The following is a 19,912-nucleotide window of genomic DNA, read 5'->3' as shown; positions in this document are numbered from 1 at the left end:
TGTGCATGCTTAGATTTTGCTACCCATGCCTATTCAGCCTTGTTGTCATGAAGTGTCATAGCCCCCGATAGGTCTCCAGCAATGGAACAAAAAATCAGTCAAGAGAAGAAAGTCATCTTGCCTCGTACTCCCTCTCTGTGTTTTTTTAAACTGTGGTTTTCTCACGTCAAAATGACTCAGCTACATTGACATCTACAATATCAGTGGACAGCTTTATTCCATCTTCATAGAAATCTTTTTTTTTTTTTGTACTAGTAAATTAGTTTCTATCAAGTAATAAAGCTTGAAAGACCTTGACAATAAGACTGCCTTTCTTCTCCCTTCTCTATCCCAAGGAGCCTAGCCTAGGTCTCTATTAACAATTTTCTTTTCTGACTTATTCTCTTATGGAGTCTTTAAGTACAGCCTTTCATTAAATCAGATGACTAACAACAGTGACATAGAAAGAAATGGTGGCAAACACAGAAACTCTTGCTTCAGTCACCAGGGACGAAAGAGCCTTTTGGCAAATGGCAGAAATTCCTTTGGATTTGGATTTGAATAGGTTGCTTAAGCAGCTGAATGTTCTGTTTTCAGTTATTTTTTTTTTAAGCACTCCTTCTCCGAAGTTCAGGGCATATGAATCACCTGGGGTCTTGTTAAAATGCACATTTTAATTCAGTAGGTCTGGGGTGGCCCCAAGATTTTGCATTTCTAATAGACTCCCAGGTGTCACTGATATGCTGGTCTGGGACAGCATTACTAGTAGCAAGATTTTAAAGAAACAAATGCATTGTGGTCAGTTTTGATTACACATTCAACCCCAGAATTAAGCACTTCTCCCGGTTATTAAATGTGTCACAAAATAATATGACCCAGTGATTTCCCATGATCAGCTCTAAATCTCATGGATTTCCCAGAGAAGAAATAGCTGTTCATGATTCCACTTTGCCTTAAAAATCAGACAGATTTTACTACCAGCTAATTTCCCTGAACTCCTTTGTACTGATTTCCTTCTTTTTGTAAAGAAGATAGTCAAGCTTCCTGTCACATTGCTTGCTGTATTGTATTACGCAGTACACAGAAGTGAGGGGTGATCATTACTGAATGAAGCAGGAATTTTTCCCCTTCTACCAGCTGCAGAAGCTCAAACCAACCTTCTTCCCTTTGTTGAATTACCATTGTTTGAAACCAGGACAAGGAAAACATTTTCAAAAGCCCTCTTTTGCTATCTTCTCTTCTTTGCGTAGCTTTAAGTGGTGGCTAAGAGAATAATTTTAAAATGGCAAGTGTTTTTTCTTGTATATTGGAGGTTAAGTAACAAACTGCCAGTTCTCCAGTTAAATATTATCTCTATCTCCTTGTTATTTAAAGAGGTAGTGATTTGGTTTATCCTTACTTTTGTTTCTGTGATGTTATAAAGAATAACTTTCCCCAACGTGTTAGTGTTATGTAATATAATGGAAATACAAAAGAAGAAGTGTGAAAAAAATTTGCATTTCAACCCTCACATATATTTTTTTTAAGGAACCACGGCATTTGCAGTTTTTCAGCGAATTTGGCAATAGTGATATTTATGTGTCACTGGCACGCAAAAAAAAACATGGAGCACCGACTTACTATGGATTCTGCTTTAAGGTACAGGCTTAGTATTTTGATAGATGAATAAAGCAAGCATCAGCTTTTTAGGTAAGCTTGAGTTTCTTTTAATTTCGTTTAAAAGAGACAGCTTTCTCTCATATATAGGAGAATTTTAGTGACTTTTATTTCAACAGGTGTTACCTTCAAGATATGCATTAACGATAAACAATGTGCTGTGGCCTTCTAGCCTAACAAAGCGGGAGGGCCCCGAGACCTGAAAATGCTCTGTGCAGAAGAAGAGCAGAGTAGGACGTGCTGGGTGACTGCGATTAGATTGCTTAAGGTAATCTCGCTGCAGGCGTGAATTTCTATTAAATGCTGTGAGTACCATAGAAGTTTGAAAGTATCTGTATTTCAAAAGGCAAAGACTCAGGATGAATCTATGTTGGTGTTTGAGAAGGAAGAAAATAACCACCACCAAATGTGTGTATTTTATTTTTTTTTATCTAGATAAACATTTGCAGAGTAAAGTAGAAAAACCTAATACATTTATCCTTTGTGTGCAGAGTAAGAATTCCATTTTGAGAAATGTGCTGATTTTTATTTTTGTACTAGTATTACACCTATAGCAAGTATAACTGACCAAAACTTCTGTATATGACTTAATCTACATTTTCAAAATATTGCCATCAATAACCGTATGAAATAGATTTTAAAATGTGTCCACCTGGTTATATTTAGTGTAGCTGTTTTATATTTCATTTAAGTATTATTTAAATTTTTTCTACTTTAATAATTAAAATCAAATTATTGTGTACCTTTTATTATAGATATATAATTAAATCATCTACCTTTGAGCTAAGTAAAAATTACAGCCCTCATAAGCATAATTGTGACTGACCATTTTGAAAAAGAGATAAGAATGTCCTAAAGAGAGATAGGACACAGAACTAGTTTGTTTCAGAATGTATAGAAAATACATATTTTTTTTCAAACTTGCATACTAGTAAATTTAACACAGCTTTAATTTTGAAATTACACAAATTATTAATTATTTCTTTTTGAAAAAGGGCAGAATTAGAATTTCTAGTTGTCAAACTAGAGTTGGAAGTATCCTTTTATTCTTTTATTTCTTAAAATTGAGATGAAATTCACATAATTAATCAAATTAACTATTTTTTAATGTGAACAATCCAGAGACATTTAATACATTCAAAATTTACAATCACCGAAACATTCCAGAAGGACACTCTGTACTTTATCCAATAACAGTTATGGCCTTGAGGCCTCTGGTTTCTCTTCTTTGGTCAGATTTCTGGAAAACGGACTAAACTGGTAAAGGAGATGCCCTCCAGCCTTGTTATCTGATAATTAACCAGTTTAACTATTTTTAGTGTGAACAGTTCAATGCTATTTAGTACATTCAAAATTTGCAACCTCCAAAACATTTCCAAAAGGAAACTCTGTACCCAGGAAGCTGTCTTCCTCCCTTCCAAAGTCAGTCAACCAATACATTTGATCCCCCTGGCTGGTGCAACCATGCACTCCTGGTGTTAGAGATTATCTTTTGATTGTTCCCTTTGGCTGTCTATTGTGTTTATCATTGGGATAAGGAAGAGCAGGAAGAAACTAGTCAGTGTTATGTTGATTGTACTTATTAAATATCGCTTCCTCCCAAAATTCGGTCTCTTATTTTATTTTTTATGTCCCTTTCTTTTCCTCATACACACATAAATTCTTCAGGTAGCATCAGATAAAGATACTGACATTCTCTTTGGAGGAATCTAATTACATATAGAATTACAGAAAGTCTGAGACGTAAAAAAAGGAGATTTGCTTATGTAGTATACTAGTTACATGTTGTCTCCTTCCCTCCCCTTCAGCTAGAACTCTGCTAAACTTCTCGCACACATGTTTTGGTCCCTTATCTGCCCCTCCATAGGATAGGGAAATGTTTGGTGACCCAAGCCATATGCCTCAGCCAGAATTAAATGCCTACTAACGGCCTCCAGCAGCACAGAAGCAACTACCTAACACTCCAAGTACCAGGGACAATACATCTTTGAAGAAAACAGTCTTATTAGTAGGTGGCAGGCTTTTCACTGCAAATAAATAAAAGATGGCAAAGCAGCATGCACCTTGTAAAAGTGTTGGTTAAAGGTTACTGTATGTTCTCCAAAATGGATTTGACTAGGAATTAAGCTTTCCCATCTTCTTTTATAAGATATTGTTGTGGGCTTTGAGTTGATTTAAAATATGTTTCATTAGATCCCATTAATGTCACTCAAACCTTAAATTAAAAAAAAATAACTTCTAGAAATTGGGAAATAATTGGATAAAAAGTCAACACAGAATATGAGTGTGGGTTTGTGTTCTTGTTAAAAGCAAGATCTGGAAAACAGTGACTGTGTTCACCACCTTCTGATTTTCTGCCTAATTACTAAATATATCCACTTGGCTGTCATTGTTTTTAAGGAAATAGTCTTTAGTAGAAAATCAGCTTTGTTGGAATGTTTAAATGGATATCATTCTAAGGGTAAGATTGGATTCTAGGGTGTCTCTTTAATCTCTTGTGTAGGTTCTAGGTTCTATTTTGAACTTCTTTTTGGCTCCATGGAATGGAGAGAATTGTTCAGTGTAGCCAAAAAATGGGGGGAAAACCTGTTTGTCCCCCTTTTTTTTTGTTTTTTTCACAACATGACTTAACTCTGAGGGGATTATCTTACAGTTTCAGGTGGAAACCTTGCAAGATAAACCTTGGAAGCTGGCATTCTTGTGCCTCTCAGAGTAATAATTCACTCTGCTTTCCAGTTGTAGTCTGGCAGCCAATTTCGTAGGAAGCTACCTCTGGAGAGCAAACTTACTGCTTGCATCCTGTCTAAAGCATTTAGTTTTATTTTATGACTCACCATTTTGATTTCCCTGAATTTAAAGACCCAAATTGAATGGTGTCATAAGAGTATTGTTACCAGTGATAGAGTGCCAAGAATCTTCAACAAAGGGCCTAGTTTGTGAATTTGCCAGAGAGAAAATGTTATTCAATCTGTCACTGAAGAGTTATGGTGAATTTTACCTGTGTTTACTTAAGATGTGTAAGGTTTTTGTAGTATTTGTACCATAAACCTGGTACCCTTCCCAGTCGAGTGTCCTTACTATTAGGTATGTACTACTCCCAGTGGTTTTTGAGCCATTGGTGCTAGGATTAATGAGTAGGAGTGTCAGTTCCAGATCTCTATATTGGTGTGCTAAGTATGGGTCCAAGAGAAAAAAAATACTTCTTAATTGTAGCATTGTAGAAAACTAAAAGTTTACCTTTTAAATTTTGGGTTGCTTATTTGTTTTAAAGATAGTTTATAATTTTTATTTTTTATATTAATGATGTGTAATTAATAAAAGTATTGATTATTTTAAACAAATTTTATGTGTATTAAAAATGGTAAGAATGTGCTTTTATTTATTTCCTCTGCAGTATGGCATGCAACTGTACCAGAATTACATGCATCCATATCAAGGTAGAAGTGGCTGCAGTTCTCAGAGTATATCACCCATGGTACGGACCAAGTTTTTGTACCTATATCTTATTTTATATTTACATTTTATTAATTTGTTAGAAATGTACATCCCAGTACATTTGAGTTACTTCCTTCTGGTCAAGTAGAGTCACTCTTTGGTGCCTTCTGACTGTAATGTTATAGTGAAATATTTATTCATGTATTTTATATGATTGCAGCTTTTATTATAAAGTCACAGCAGTAGAGTATACAAGAAGTATTCAATTAATATAGATACTTTAAAGAAAATTTTTAAATATTTTAAAGAATTATGTGAGTCATTCTGTATCATTATAGCACTTGATGATTGGAGTTTTTTAAAGATTTTATTTATTTTTATATATTTTTCATAGAAGAACTGGGGTATAGGCCAGGGGTGCAGGGCATGAGATGAGTCACCAGAGACAGAGTGGAGAGCAGAACCGGCAGATCTATTGAAATATACTGCTAAGGGGAGCAGCGGGAGACACAGGAGAGGCCTGCTGCACAATGTGTGTTAACTCCCTGGCTAGGGATTAAACTCAGGCTGCAGCTGTGGGCTATTGATGTGTAGCACTGAGACTTAACCCCTAGGCCATCAGAAAGGCCCTGGTGATTGGATCTTAATAAAACAATTTATAGAACCTTTTTCTTGGGATTTCAGATGATTTATTAATTACAGATTTTGGTTGTGTGTTAATTTATTTTAATGTTAGTTCTTGGATTGTCATAACCTGGTATAAAATTGTCAGTGGTTTGGAATTTTAAATGCCACACTATGCTCTTACATTTTGACTTTCTAACAATAAAACTTTCAAAGTCCCAGGTCCTTCAAAACCAGACTGCTCTCTCCAGGAAAGCTAAAAACTGCAAGCTGAAATATAGGTCGTGCATTACATTAAGTCTAGCACCATTTCTGAGATACACACAAATGCAACTTGAATATTTGCAGACACACACAGACACATCTTTTCTGTTTTTTAGGGCCTAATTTTACTTTCCTGTGCATTAACACAAATTTATTTCTGAACTTAAAGTTTATTTTCTGCTATTTTTGCTCGTCCTCCTTAATATTGAGTGTATTAAGAATTCAGATGTATGCGCCTATGTTACAAGTCAGCTAACGTGCTGCATTTTCACTTAGGTTAAAAATATGCTCTTCTTGGCTGTGACCAAGAAAGGCGCATTTCCCACATATAATGTAACAGATGAAATGCTCAGTCTAGGAATGAGGCGTGAAATAATGTTGATTATGAAGCCTGATAGACTAATATGGAAAAAGAACTCCAATTCTGTAGTTCTATCACTTTAAGTTGTGAAAGAATAACTTTTCATCTTTGTATCCTATTACTTTTAAGCCCTAAAATAAGAAACTAAGGAATGTAATGAATTTTCATAAAAGCAATTGCTTTAAGGTGAGTACTTTTACAATTTGTCAGCTTACCCTTATCTTTCAATCCATATATATCTGTGAAGAATAATGAATTTTATTATCTTAATCCTTTTCTAAATCCTCCTAAATTTCCCTTAGTGTGTAAAGTTAGCAGGATGGGCATGTTAATAGCAGCCATAGATTTGGAGGCTATTATTGTTTAGTGTCCTCTCAATGATAGGACAAAGTTGTTATAAGCAAAGTATTTTCTAGCCTCATCACTGTCATTAGCATATAAGTATGATATTATTCTTGTCTCTTCCCTTTTGAAAGCAATTCTACTGCTGATCACTATGTTATGTGCAGGGCAGTTTGGTTAGTGTAGCTTTCCTTCTTCCACACCATGCAGAGGAAAATACACTGCTAATTGAAGATTGAAGATGCCGAGGTCTAGGTGCCTCTGTCAGGTGGCCTGTTCTGTGTGGAGGTTGTTATGATCAGAGTGAATTAGCACTTCAGAGTCACATATCTCTTCTTAATTTTTGTAAAGGAAACTAAGAAGTTTGAGGAGGTACTTGTGTATCTCCTTGACTATACAGTATCCTCCCTTTTCCAGATTATCAGAAGCATTCACAGAAGTAATCACTGAGCTAACACAATCCCAGCCTTTCTAGAATATATGGAAGAATCAGTGAGCTATAGAATGGATGCCAGTGTCCCTCTCCTGGATTTTTATCCAGACACTATGTTTAGTGAACACAGAAAACTTTATTTACTCAGTTATATTTTTAAAGGAACAATATTCTTAAATTCTTCCAGTGTATGTTTTGAGAAAGTGTGTGTGAAGAAAACTTTTCATACCATAATGAACATCGGTGCTATATATAACACACAATAACCATTCATATTTTCCTTTAAAATGAGGGGCATAAGCAAATATTTCAGGAAGCCAAATATATTTGGTATCTTCTTAGGGCAAACAATGGATTTATTTATAGCAGCATCTGTTAATTTGTTCCTGGCTAGAGTGAGAATAGGGAGAAAATAGTTGTTCTCAAGTTCTTATTATCCCTCATCTTGACCCTGAGCTAAATGTCACAAACTGCAGTACTTTCCCTGTACCTCCCAGTCTGTGGTACGGAAAAGAACCCTGGATAGAGTCTGTTGCCACTGCTTTTACTATAAGCTGTCTGTGTGACCTTGGTTGAGTCAGTAATGTCCTACAGTACAAAATAAGGGGCATGGATACATAAACTCTAGAACTGGTTATAGCTATGATGCTCTGTGGTTCTATAAGAAGCAAATAAGAGGACTCTGTTGGAGGAATTTCTGTGCCCTGTTTCTAAGGACTATGCTGCAGGTATATAGAGATCTTTCAAACAGGGTGACAGAGTGTGTGTGACTACTGGTTGCCACCTTGCTACACTTCCTGAAAGTATTTTATATCCAAACTTAAGAGTGACTGGATCTGCTCAAAATGACATCTGGATAATCCAGGATATATCCAGAGCTCTTTCTAAAAAAAGAGAAGCATGCTATTGAAATTATGGTCCCATATTTAGAGCATGCCCTGTTTATCCCACCAAAAGAAAGAGCTCCAAAAAGGGACAAAGATTTGAGAAATACACTGATTCTGAATGTTATCAACATCACTTTCCTATATGAAAGGAATTGAGCTGAAAATGACCTTTTGAGTTCAAGTCAGATTCTGCTTTCCTTCCATTTCTTTGTCCACCAAAGGTAAACTATTAATTTTTTATCCACCACCTGCCATTCAGTAGAAAACATTTACTATATTCCTGTGTTTCCCTTACGTACTTAATATAGTAAATGAAAATACTTCAAAGACTTATTTATATTATAGCCTCCTTACTTATATTAAGTAATTACAAGCTTGTTTTAAGATTCTGGCCTGTGATATTATAGACAAGCGAGAGGGGGTTGGAAGAGAGAGAGAGGAGAGGGAGGGAGGACTGGAAGGAGAGAGAGGAGAGCAAGAACAACTGGTTATGTTTATTTTTCTTTCCTATCAGTATTTTTATGTTATCAGGGCCTTGTGATTACAGAGTCCATCTTGGCATGTGATGGTAGATATTATAAGGATAAAGCTATCATTATGATTGAGATTAGTTACTTGGTGGTTTGAGCAGGTGGAGGCTTTTCATTAATGTCGGCAAAGTAAAAGTATATCCAACTGGTCGACAGCCCAGCACAGAAGATCACGGGGTGAGAAGGGCAAAGTAAGGTGTGACAGCAAATAGAGATTACAGAGACAGCATCTGTCTGGAAAGAGCAGCTGTCAGTTATAAAGGCTCCTGTAACAAATGAAAGATTGCACGCTGGATCGCTAGAAATAAAGATGAACAGTAATAAGATTGTGGACCACTACAGCATGGTTTGAAGAGGAAATAACAAATGCTCATAAAATGGAATGTGTGATGCAGTGATAAATGAACTCCCCAGTTTTTTTGTGTGTAGACAAGGTCTTATTGCAAGAGTACATTTGACTATAGTGTATTAGACCAAGTTGGGTGACTGAATCCTTATGGAGAGATATAAAATGGTCTGAAGCCATGAGCCCCCCAGAAGCAGTTCAGTTCACCCTTTATCATTACAACCCCATGTAATGGGTTTTTGCACATCTATTCACTTGTGGGGAATAAGCATTAAGGATTTTCCATGATTTTTTGAAGTTTTTCTTTTAGAGAGTTTTATTTTTATAAACTGAATAAGCCTCTTGACTGGAGATTTGGACAGATGTCTTTTTTAAGGGAAAACATGCTTACTTTGAAAGCTTTTAATCTCTATTCAATCACCTTAACAAAAAGTGTGTAACTTATTTTAGCCAAAGTATTTCATAGCACCTTTATATCTTAATGTGTATTTTTAACTTTTTAATTTCCTGTTAGCTGGCTGTTTTTGGAACCACATCCTAGGTTGGAAACTTATTGCTGGCAATCTTTTGAAAGATACATTTCAAAGATACTTTCTGAGTAAGAAAATGTGTTTTTTTTTTTCCAGAGAAGTATATCAGAGAATTCCCTGGTAGCAATGGACTTCTCAGGCCAGAAAAGCAGAGTTATAGAAAATCCTACTGAAGCCCTTTCAGTTGCAGTTGAAGAAGGACTTGCTTGGAGGGTACAAGTAACTCCAGCTTATTCAAAATATTTAAGATTTTGAATTTGTTTCATCCCAGAAATGAAATTTGTTCTTCCCCTTTCTTGTGCAGAAAAAAGGATGTTTACGCCTGGCTACTCATGGTAGCCCCACTGCCTCTTCACAGAGTTCTGCCACAAACATAGGTAAGTCTGTGCACATTCACTGTGAGTGAAGGGTTGGATAGATGTGCGCTCAGCCATAGTTACTGGGTTGTTTTGGTGGAAAATACATGCAATTAAATTGTGATCATTTCAAACCAAGTTTTGCATTTCTCTATTTTCTGCAGCTATCCACCGGTCCCAGCCATGGTTTCACCACAAAATTTCTAGAGATGAAGCTCAACGTTTGATTATTCAACAAGGACTTGTAGATGGGTAAGTCTAAGTTTTGAATGATTCAGTGATTCTCATTTCACCTTTAATTATCGATTACTTATTCAATATGTACGGAGTTTTGACTTTGGCTTGACACAGAGCAGAAGTGACATTTTTTATAGAAGTTTGGGTGACATTGAATTCTAGCAATATCTGTATAATACCAGATACATAATGTAATACCAAATACATAGTATAATACCAGATACATACATACCAATATACATAGTATACATTGTATGCCAGTAAATAAGTGCTTAGTGTTTATATATAAATAAACAGGTAACCGAATAGGATGTTCTGTTTTTAACCAGTGTTTATTAGTTGCGCTTCCTGTGCAAATATCATCTTAGATATCAATTCATGGGGACAAATCTGAACTGATTTTGGGTATCAGCATTTTGATTTGAACATGTATTTAATATAGTACCTAAGTACAGTTAATGTCATGACATTGTCTTACATGTTATATATTTTAAGTGTAATGCAAGGTTTATTAATTAAGAAAGTAGTTCTTATGTATTTTGACTGCTTGTTTTACTTTTTATCTCTGTTTATATTCCTATTTTCTTGTCTCTAAAATTGAACAGCTTAAAGTAATAGAAAACTATATAAAAAAGTACTTCTTGAATATTTCTCCTGTTATCTTTTAGTGGGCTACTATGGAAATGCTAGAGAAATATAAAATATTTTATTAAAAACATAATTTTTTTCTCAAATTACTCATTATTTCAGATACCACTCATAATATATTCAGATATTGCAAAATTCCCCTTCCCAATGCAATACAAATTAGGAATGTTGTGTTGAGGTTTGGATGAGAAATTAGAGTAGCATCAATTTAAACAAGTGGAGATACTGGGATCTTTTCTTTTAGGGGTTGGTTTATGATGATGAAAGTGAAAATATTTCAAGGTGATTTAATATTGACATTGGATAAATTCAAATCTTCACATAAAAAATTATTAAAAGAATTTCAGTATCTTCTAGTTTCTAAGCAAAGATTACAATATACTTCCTCTGCATGGAACAGTTTTTTGATATAAATTTGTACAATCAACCAAATTATCTGATGAGATAAAAAAAAACAATAAACAATAGAAATGGTTGAAATATTTGGGAGGATGATAATTGCCTTTATTTGTGTACCCAGTTTTTGTAAAAAGAGAGAAATAATTATATAAAGAGTGGTAATATCTTTACTTTTTTAATTAAAATTTTGTTTTGTGTCCTTTGGAAAGATGCAATGATGCTAAGCAATCCACTAGGTGGTAGTGGTGATCTCCGGAATGGGGAGAGAATTACAGCTTGATTTACCAATGAAACTTACTTTTGTCCCATTTCTCAGTGATGTAATGTCAGAATCTCACACAGCACTAATGAAATGGGTAACCTCATTAGACATGCGATGGCTCAAATTTGGTTGCCTCTGCCCAGGCCCAGTGAGATTAGTATTGGAGTCACCAGTGGGAACTGTTTGCACAGTCTGTTTGCCAACAATTAACACAAAGCTAGTTTTGCTTGCATTGTACGCCAGTAAATAAGAACCCATGCCTGGCAGCATTTTTCTCTTAGGCCATCAGGCTATGTCTTGTTTTCCTAGCCTGACAATTTAGAGGCTTTTCTGCTGCTTTCTTCAAGGTTAAAGTACATGTTGTGAGGGTGTTTCTTTTACTTATTATATTTTCCTCAGTTATTTAACAAATGATTCCAAGATTGATTTTTAGAATATATTCATTTCTGTTTTGTATCTACCAGTAAGAACTAGAATCAAAAAGAAAAAGGGAATCCAGTGTAGAACAGGGGAATAAAAAGTGATTTTGTTTTCAATAATTTTCTCTGTTCAAGGTTAATATGATAGAGAAGTTAAAATAACAATGTGCTAATGCCTCATTTTCCTACAGGAGACTTTCATGGGAATACTGATTCCCCAGGGAAAAAGGACATAGCACTAATTATTGATGCTAACATAGCATTATAATTATTATGCACAAATAATCTGAAAAATGAGCTGTACATTCATCCTATTAAAATTCCTTTAGCACTGAAGGTAGTTTAATAGCATAAGATTATATTATAACATATTGTTTACCACGCTAGATAATACCACAGTAAAGGAAATCAACGGCAATGTTTATGAGTACACCTCCTAGATTTGTATACAGTATGTATCTGTAAAATCCATGAGTAAATGTAGAAACATATTGAAATTCCTTCTCTTTCTTTAGAGTTTTCTTGGTACGGGATAGTCAGAGTAACCCCAAAACTTTCGTACTGTCAATGAGTCATGGACAAAAAATAAAGCACTTTCAAATTATACCAGTAAGTAATTTGTGATTTCACATTTGTGTATTAGAAATCATCTAAATACATAAGCTTTTGGAAACTTTGGTTTTCTTTGGTTCTTTTATTAAATATAATTTGGGAGCTTGTGCTTTGACTAGAGTTAAGTTTGGCAGAAGTAGTTTTATAAGCCTGAATTAATATAAGAAATACAGGAATTGTAAAAATTAAATTTCCCTTTTCCCATGAAATATGATTTAGCAATATTGCATAGACCCCATGCCACCTATTGTTAAAAGGCCACTAAAGATTCTTTCTGAATTCTACCAGCGGTTCTTTAAAAAAATCATTATTTTAAAGTCCTTTCTTCCTCTCATCTCAAAAATATCTTTTTGTTTTTGTATTTTTGTTTTTAATCATTATAGATAGATACATTGGTGCTTTGAAACTAGAAAACAATTAAAATATTCTCAGCACATTTAAAACTTTCTGTAATTCTGTTTCTGGATGGCACAACTCGCTTTAGGATTTGTGTTGCTTGTGCTGTTGTCCAGTGTGTCGGCACACCTGTGTCTGTATGTGCATGCATGAACGTATGTCTGCTTGTGATCGCTATGTTGGAACCAGAGTGTGGAATAATAAAGATTTAGTCTACTTTGCCAAAAGTATTACATGAGACTGCTACATTGCTAGTGTTTCCTTTCAAATTGCTTCTTTTTGGAATTATTCTAAGTCCATATGAAGTACCTTTCCTATTTTCTTAATTGTGTGAGCAAACGTTCCTGGCAAGTTCGAATTGCTTAATGCTAAAAGAACTCAGTGCTGCCCCCCATTAAAAAACAAAGACAAGGGCCTCCCTGGTGGTGCAAAGGGTTGAACGCAGCGCTGTGAGGCTGTCCGCAACCTCTGCAGCGTGGGTTCTATCCTAGCTGGCCAGCGAGAATCCCACATGGCAAGCAGACCTCTCCTGGCTTGCCCGCTGCTCCCCTCAGCAGTGTACTTCAGTCTGTCTGCCTGTTCTGTTCCCCACTCTGTCTCTGGTGAATCCTCTCACCTCCCACACCTCTGGCCTATATCCCAGTTCTTTTAATCATAAATAAATAAATCTTAAAAAAAAAGACAACTATCATTGCATCTATATTCGATTACTTCAGTATCAATTTGCTGACAAATTATGTGAATATTCATTTTTTTTAAAGATTTATTTATACAAGAGCTGGGTACAGGCCAGAGGCACAGGAGGGTGAGAGTATTCACCAGAGACAGAGTGGGGAACAGAACAGGCAGATTGACTGAAATACACTGCTGAGGGGAGCAGCAGACAAGCCAGGAGAGGTCTGCTCACCATGTGGGATTCTCACTGGCCGCCTAGGATTGAACCCATGCTGCAGAGGCTGTGGACAGCTTCACAGCACGGCGCTCAACCCGTGGTGCCACTGGGGAGGCCCCATTTTTAATATACTAAATGAGGCTATGAAGTAGATAACATTTAGAAATGGAAATTAATTTTCTCTAAGTGGGAACATTAAAATCTTTTACTTGTACACTGAATAGTAAAGATTTCTCACTGTCCATTGATGAAGAATAGTCTTACTATTCCAACTGCATAATGTTGGGTGAATTAGAGACAGAATGTGAAACCACACTACTTATCCTCAGATCAGATGAACTTTTTTTAAATGCAAACAAAGTTACTAAAAAGAAGAGGACACACCATAACATTCTTTTTATTGTCCTCTAGTTTTATAAGCCTGTCAGTTTTGGCATATAAAGACAACAGTGTGTGATAGACTGTGATTGTCCTTTGGGGTATTCTGCCCTTCTGTTAGTTTGTTGTTTTTCCACTTGTAGGTGGAAGATGATGGTGAAATGTTCCACACACTCGATGAAGGCCATACAAGATTTACAGATCTAATCCAGCTGGTGGAGTTCTATCAACTGAATAAGGGTGTTCTTCCTTGCAAGTTGAAACATTATTGTGCTAGGATTGCTCTTTAGCCAATCTAGGAATGTCTTGTTCAACTATTGAAGAAAAGGACTCAAGAAAAATAAGAAGAAAACAGAATGACATAAATAAGGGTGAAAATGTTACCATGGTGAAAAGAATCTATTCCATCTACAAGTTACAAAATAGTTTATGCAATGCAGATAAGCAAAGATTTGGATTGACATTATATTATCATTTAAAATTCATTAGTTGAAATTAAACTTCGGAAAAAATGATTTCTCGTGTTCTTGTGTGATTTTATATTACTGTAATATTTTCTTCAAGTAGGATTATTTTTAATGTCTTTTTGTCCTTGTTTATTATAGGGTTATTAGAATTCCCAACCACAAAATATAGGGGGAAAATGGGATTCAGAATGATTTCTCTGTAAATCAAATTTCAGTTACACCACTTTTTTTAATAACTGAAGAAATAGGATAAAAACTTGAATTATCAATTAAAAGAAGCTACTACACGCTATTAATAAATCTAAAATCTATTGTAAATTGTATTTTTCTGAGTTTATTATAACCTTAAAATCAAATCATATTTTGGAGTAGTGGCTTAAAATTATTTTAAAATTTATTGTTTTTTTTTTTTTTTCAGAATGACTTGTATTACATTATTAAATCATTAGTTGCACAGTAATATTTACATTGATGTTATGCCTATTAGTGGCATATTATTCATTGCACTTTTTTATTAATGATCAGTTGAAACTATTTGATTTTAAGAAAATGAATATAGCGATTTATATACTTTACACATGCCTTCTTGTGGCATCATCTATGACAATATAACCATACCACCTTAATATTTCACATTTTCCTCATATTATAACTCCCAGAAGGCTTTTTAGTTCCTTTTACTTCTAGATCATTAACCAGGTCATAATTGGTAAAATCAAAGATTTAAAATATATAAGGATCCTAGTAGGTAAATCTCTACTATTCAGTTTGTGTATCTCCTTTCAGTTTCTTATTTTGGCAAATCAATATAAAAGCCAAAGATTTTGGACACTTGAGACACTAGCCCCCCCTTATTACCTCTTTGAGACAATCTGGGAAATTTTTGTTGGAATTCTTATTCTGATTTTTCCACTTTTTATGGAAAAGATATTCGTTGTTCTAAAAAATATGAGAAATGAAATGTCAAATAAACATTAAAATCATACAAAATATTGCCCATCTCCTCTGATTTATAATAATATGGTTGGGAAGTTAAGACAATCTTTTTAGAACATTTTAAAATATGGATGTAGTGTGTAGACATGCATATGAAGAGGTATGAACTTGTTCCCCTAAATCATGTACAGCGTTATAAACCAATGTTACCACTATTTAAAAATATAAAATAATATAAATAGCATACTTTGTTTTTTTATGAATTATTTTATTTTATATAATTCTTACATCATTTTTCATTTCTGCATAATGTATGCATTTTCATTTTGGTTATATTCCCCATACAATTCCCACCCTCTTTTTCTGACCCTAATCCCTCTTCTCCTCCCCCCGCCCCCACACTGTAGTGTGTCTCTGGTCTATAGTTGCTTGTTGATTTTGATTTTTACTTTATTGCAATTAGTCTTTTTCCTGGTCCCTTATTTAGGTTTTCTAAATTCCTGCTATGAGTGAGACCATCCGGTACTTTTCTTTTTCTTTCTGGCTTATTTCGCTGAGCATGATCCCTTCCAGCTCCATCCATGTTGCTGCAAATTGCATGAGTTTATCTTTTTTGATTGCTGAGTAATACTCCATTGTGTATATATATAACATCTTCTTGATCTAGTCATCTATATTTGGGCATTTGGGTTGTTTCCATAGTTTAGCTATTGTAAATAGTGCTGCTACAAACATAGGGGTGCATATGCCCTTTTAAATTAATGTTTCTGTGTCCTTTGGGTAAATACCTAGGAGTGGAGTTGCTAGATCATATGGAAGCTCCATCTTTAGCAGACTGAGGAATCCCCACACAGCTTCCCATAGTGGTTGGACCAGTGAACTCCCACCAGCAGCGCAGGAGAGTTCCTTTTTCTCCACATCCTCACCAACATTTGTTGTTGCCAGTTTTTTTAATATGTGCCATTCTCAATGGTGTAAGGTGGTATGGCATTGTAGTTTTGATTTGTATTTCCCTGATTACAAGTGATGTTGAACATTTTTTTCATATGCTTGTTGGCCATTTGCATTTCCCCTTTGGAGAAGTTTCTTTTTAGCTCTTCTGCCCATTTTTTTTTTTTTTACAATTCTTTTTTTTAATTTATTTTATTTTATTTTATTTTATTATTTATACAAGCACTGGGTACAGTCAGAAGCGCGGGAGGGTGAGAGAATTCACCAGAGCCAGAGCGGGGAGCAGAGCAGGCAGAAGGACCGAAGTACACTGCTGAGGGGAGCAGCGGGCGGCAGCAAAGGTCTGTGCGCCATGTGGGACCCTCCTCCGGTGGCTGGGGAGCAGCCTGGGATCGAACCGGCGCTGCAGAGGCTGTGGGCAGCCTCGCAACTCAGCGCTCAACCGCTGCACCACCGGGGAGGCCCTTCTGCCCATTTTTTAACTGGATTATTTTCTTTGGTTTTTTTTTGTTGTTGTTGAGTCTCATCAGCTCTTTGTAGATTTTTGTGATTGGTCCTTTATCATTAGTGTTGTGTGCAAAAATGTTTTCCCAGTCGGTGGGGTTTCTCTTTGTTTTGGCTATTGTCTCTTTTGCTGTGCAGAAGCTCTTCAATTTGATGTAGTTCCAGCTGTTTAACTTTGCCCTCATTATCACTGCTTTGGGTGATGTGTCTGTAACGATGTCTTTGAGGTGCATGTCATGTAGTGTTTCACCTATATTTCCTTCTATATATTTTATGGTTTCATGTCTTATGTCTAGTTCTTTAATCCATTTTGAGTTGGTTTTTGTGCATGGTGCGAGGTAGTAGTCAAGCTTCATTCTTTTTCATGTAGCAACCCAGTTTTCCCAGCACCATTTATTGAACAAACTTTCTTTGCTCCAGTGCATATTCTTTGCTCCTTTGTCAAATATTAGTTGACCATAAATCTGTGGGTTTATTTCTGGATTTTCTATTCGGTTCCATTGGTCCGTGTGTCTGTTCTTGTTCCAATACCATGCAATTTTGATGATTGTGGCTTTGTAGTATAGTTTGAAATCTGGGAGTGTGATGCCTCCATTCCCTTCTTTTTTTTCAGGAGAGCTTTGGCTATTTGGGGTTTTTGGTGATTCCATATGAATTTCATCAATAATTGTTCTATTTCTTTGAAGAATGTCATTGAAATTTTAAATAACACACTTTGAAGAAAGTTTTTTGGTAGCAAAGCATCTGAAACATTCATCAAATGCTAATGAATAATTATAACTGAAAAGATACTGGCATATTTTAAAAATATTCAGTTTACTTTTAGCCAAATGCAAACTTAATTTTTAAACCTCTGAAACTTAGAATATAAATCTGATGTCACCAAATATTGATCTGGAGTCTATGAAAGTTTGGAAGACAGAAGAGAACATCTATGTGGAGGAGCAATAGGTAACCATTTGCCCCTTTCAACCTTTCAAAATAGGCTTGAGTATTTCTGATTTATAAAAATTCTTTGTGTTTTGAATTAAAATGCATTTTCTAATCTTGTGCCCACTTCAAATGGACAATATCAGAAAATGTAACATTTTAAATACTAGAGTGTCATAAATTCACCAACTTGTTTTTGCTATCAACATTTGTGTCTCTAACTTCATTCATGGTCTAAATTTACTATTGTGGAGCCAGATTTTGCATGTGTTGTTTTACTTTGAGCTTAAAGCATAAGTCAAGAAAAATTATTGAAGGATATTAACATTATCCTTCCTGATATCCTCTGATAAAGAGTTTTGAATATGTGTGTGTGTGTGTATGTGTGTGTGTAAATCTAGTATGAAATTAATTCTGAGGATGTTAGACACATTCATAGTTGGTACAATATTAAAAATGGATTTCCAAGAAAAATGTGAATTACCTTTGGATTTATGTTTCATTTTTATTTAGCCAAGTTCTTCTGTCTTGCACCATTTGGAGTAGGGATTAGGACAAATCAACTCGTTTTCTTTCTTTTCTGTTCACATATTGGAGTTAATATACTTCACTCTCCTAGAAAGAAGCAGACACAGGAGGCCATCTGATCCATATTGTTCTTTTTTTATTTCTTTATGTGGAAGAATCAGGTAATTATGTTAAACCTCCAGGAGACCTAATCAAACAATGAAATATATTAACAGTGTTTGCATTCAGAATAATTACTTTTTTCACAGATATAATGGTGTCAACTCTGACAGATTTAAGTAGATTAGATGGAGAATTTTGTTTGTCTCCATTTTAGGGTGGTCAGCATTAATTAGAATCCTGTGTAGTCTCTCTGGCTTCTGAATACCAGCAGTGCCAACTCCACATATGATAGTTGTTTTATGGTAGTGATAATCATACTATTACCTGGATTATGACTTCTCCAAAGAGGAGAGATTACCATTGAAATGATTACAGTTTGGTAAAAGCTGGTTCCACTATCTAGAAAGTTATTTATTTTTTTAAGGATTTATTTATTTATGCATACAAGAGCTGGGGTATAGGCCAGATGTGTTGGGGGGGGGGGGTGAGAGAGGATTAACCAGAGACAGAGTAGGGAACAGAACAGGCAGACTGACCAAAGTACACTGCTGAGGGGAGCAGTGGGTGAGCCAGGAGAGGTCTGCTGTGCCACGCGGGCTGCTCCCTGGCCTGCTGGGGGATGGAACTGTGCCTCAGAAGCTGCAGTCAGCCTCATAGGCTGCTTCTCAACCCCTTTCGCCATGAGGGAGGCCCTCTAGAAAGTTCTTTATTGCCAGCCATTCTTAAGCTTTTCTGTGCCATGGGTTTATCTTGTAGCCTGATGAAATTATGAACCCCTTTCACAGAATGTCTTTAAATATGTTAAGTAAAGAGATTTTCAAAACTAACTACAGAACTTTAATTCTGTAATTGTATATGTAGATGGATCATAGGTGAAAACCCTTCTGTGTTTTCTGGTTATTTTGAATATTGTCCATATTAGTCCTCCAGTTTTCTGTCACCTGTTCTCTAGTGCACATAGTGGGTGATCCTCAGCGTTATGCACACCAGTGGAATACAGAGTAGTTTGCTTGAGTTACAACATTCTAACTTAATCAAACACTCAACCAAAACTTCAAACCTGCCTCTTTTGGGATATATTTCTTCCTGCCAGCACTGGCTCCCACTTCTGCCATCAATGACATTTGGCATGCTCTTAAATGGGGCACAGCTTATGATGTTTCTAATTGTGTATGGGTTAGGCCGTAAGTTATAAATGTGAACTAGCACAAGACTGTATCCATCCAGAGACATTTATTATAGAGTCCACCAGCTTGAGAAGGGTATCCCAGTGAATTTCTGACCAGCATAGATACTAGTTTCTGCAGTTACTTTGCTGTGCCAATTCCATTTTAATTAATAAGAAATCCACTATTTCCTAATTCAATCTCACATAGTACACAAAGAATTAGAAACTAGAGTTCAGATTATAGCTCCTGAGTCATACTTTGTGGATTTGAATTCTAGCCCATTACATAGTAGCTATTATCCTTGGTCAACTCAAATTTATTCATTTCTACAGAGGGATC

The 19,912-nt window shown here is 35.5% G+C and overlaps 1 protein-coding gene across 2 annotated transcripts in view; it reads left to right on the top strand.

Moving 5' to 3' along the window:
* Nucleotides 1-15,626, top strand: part of GRB14 (growth factor receptor bound protein 14) — a 109,018-nt gene extending 93,392 nt beyond the window's left edge. Inside the window, exons 7-14 of one of the 2 annotated variants that reach the window (XM_037523430.2) lie at nucleotides 1,507-1,617; nucleotides 1,808-1,903; nucleotides 5,030-5,110; nucleotides 9,484-9,600; nucleotides 9,692-9,764; nucleotides 9,908-9,995; nucleotides 12,224-12,317; nucleotides 14,130-15,626. In XM_037523430.2, coding sequence (XP_037379327.1) covers nucleotides 1,507-1,617; nucleotides 1,808-1,903; nucleotides 5,030-5,110; nucleotides 9,484-9,600; nucleotides 9,692-9,764; nucleotides 9,908-9,995; nucleotides 12,224-12,317; nucleotides 14,130-14,276 — 807 coding nt within the window. In that variant the 3' untranslated portion in view covers nucleotides 14,277-15,626. The remainder of the gene's footprint in view (nucleotides 1-1,506; nucleotides 1,618-1,807; nucleotides 1,904-5,029; nucleotides 5,111-9,483; nucleotides 9,601-9,691; nucleotides 9,765-9,907; nucleotides 9,996-12,223; nucleotides 12,318-14,129) is intronic. The other variant, XM_037523432.2, reaches the window with a different exon arrangement.
* The last annotated feature ends 4,286 nt before the right edge of the window (nucleotides 15,627-19,912 follow it).

Source organism: Talpa occidentalis, unplaced genomic scaffold, assembly GCF_014898055.3.
Source record: "Talpa occidentalis isolate TD23 unplaced genomic scaffold, MPIMG_talOcc4v2.1 talOcc4.3, whole genome shotgun sequence".
Lineage (NCBI taxonomy): Eukaryota > Metazoa > Chordata > Mammalia > Eulipotyphla > Talpidae > Talpa > Talpa occidentalis.
Note: the sequence above shows the minus strand (reverse complement) of the source record. Positions and strands in the feature narration are given on the sequence as shown.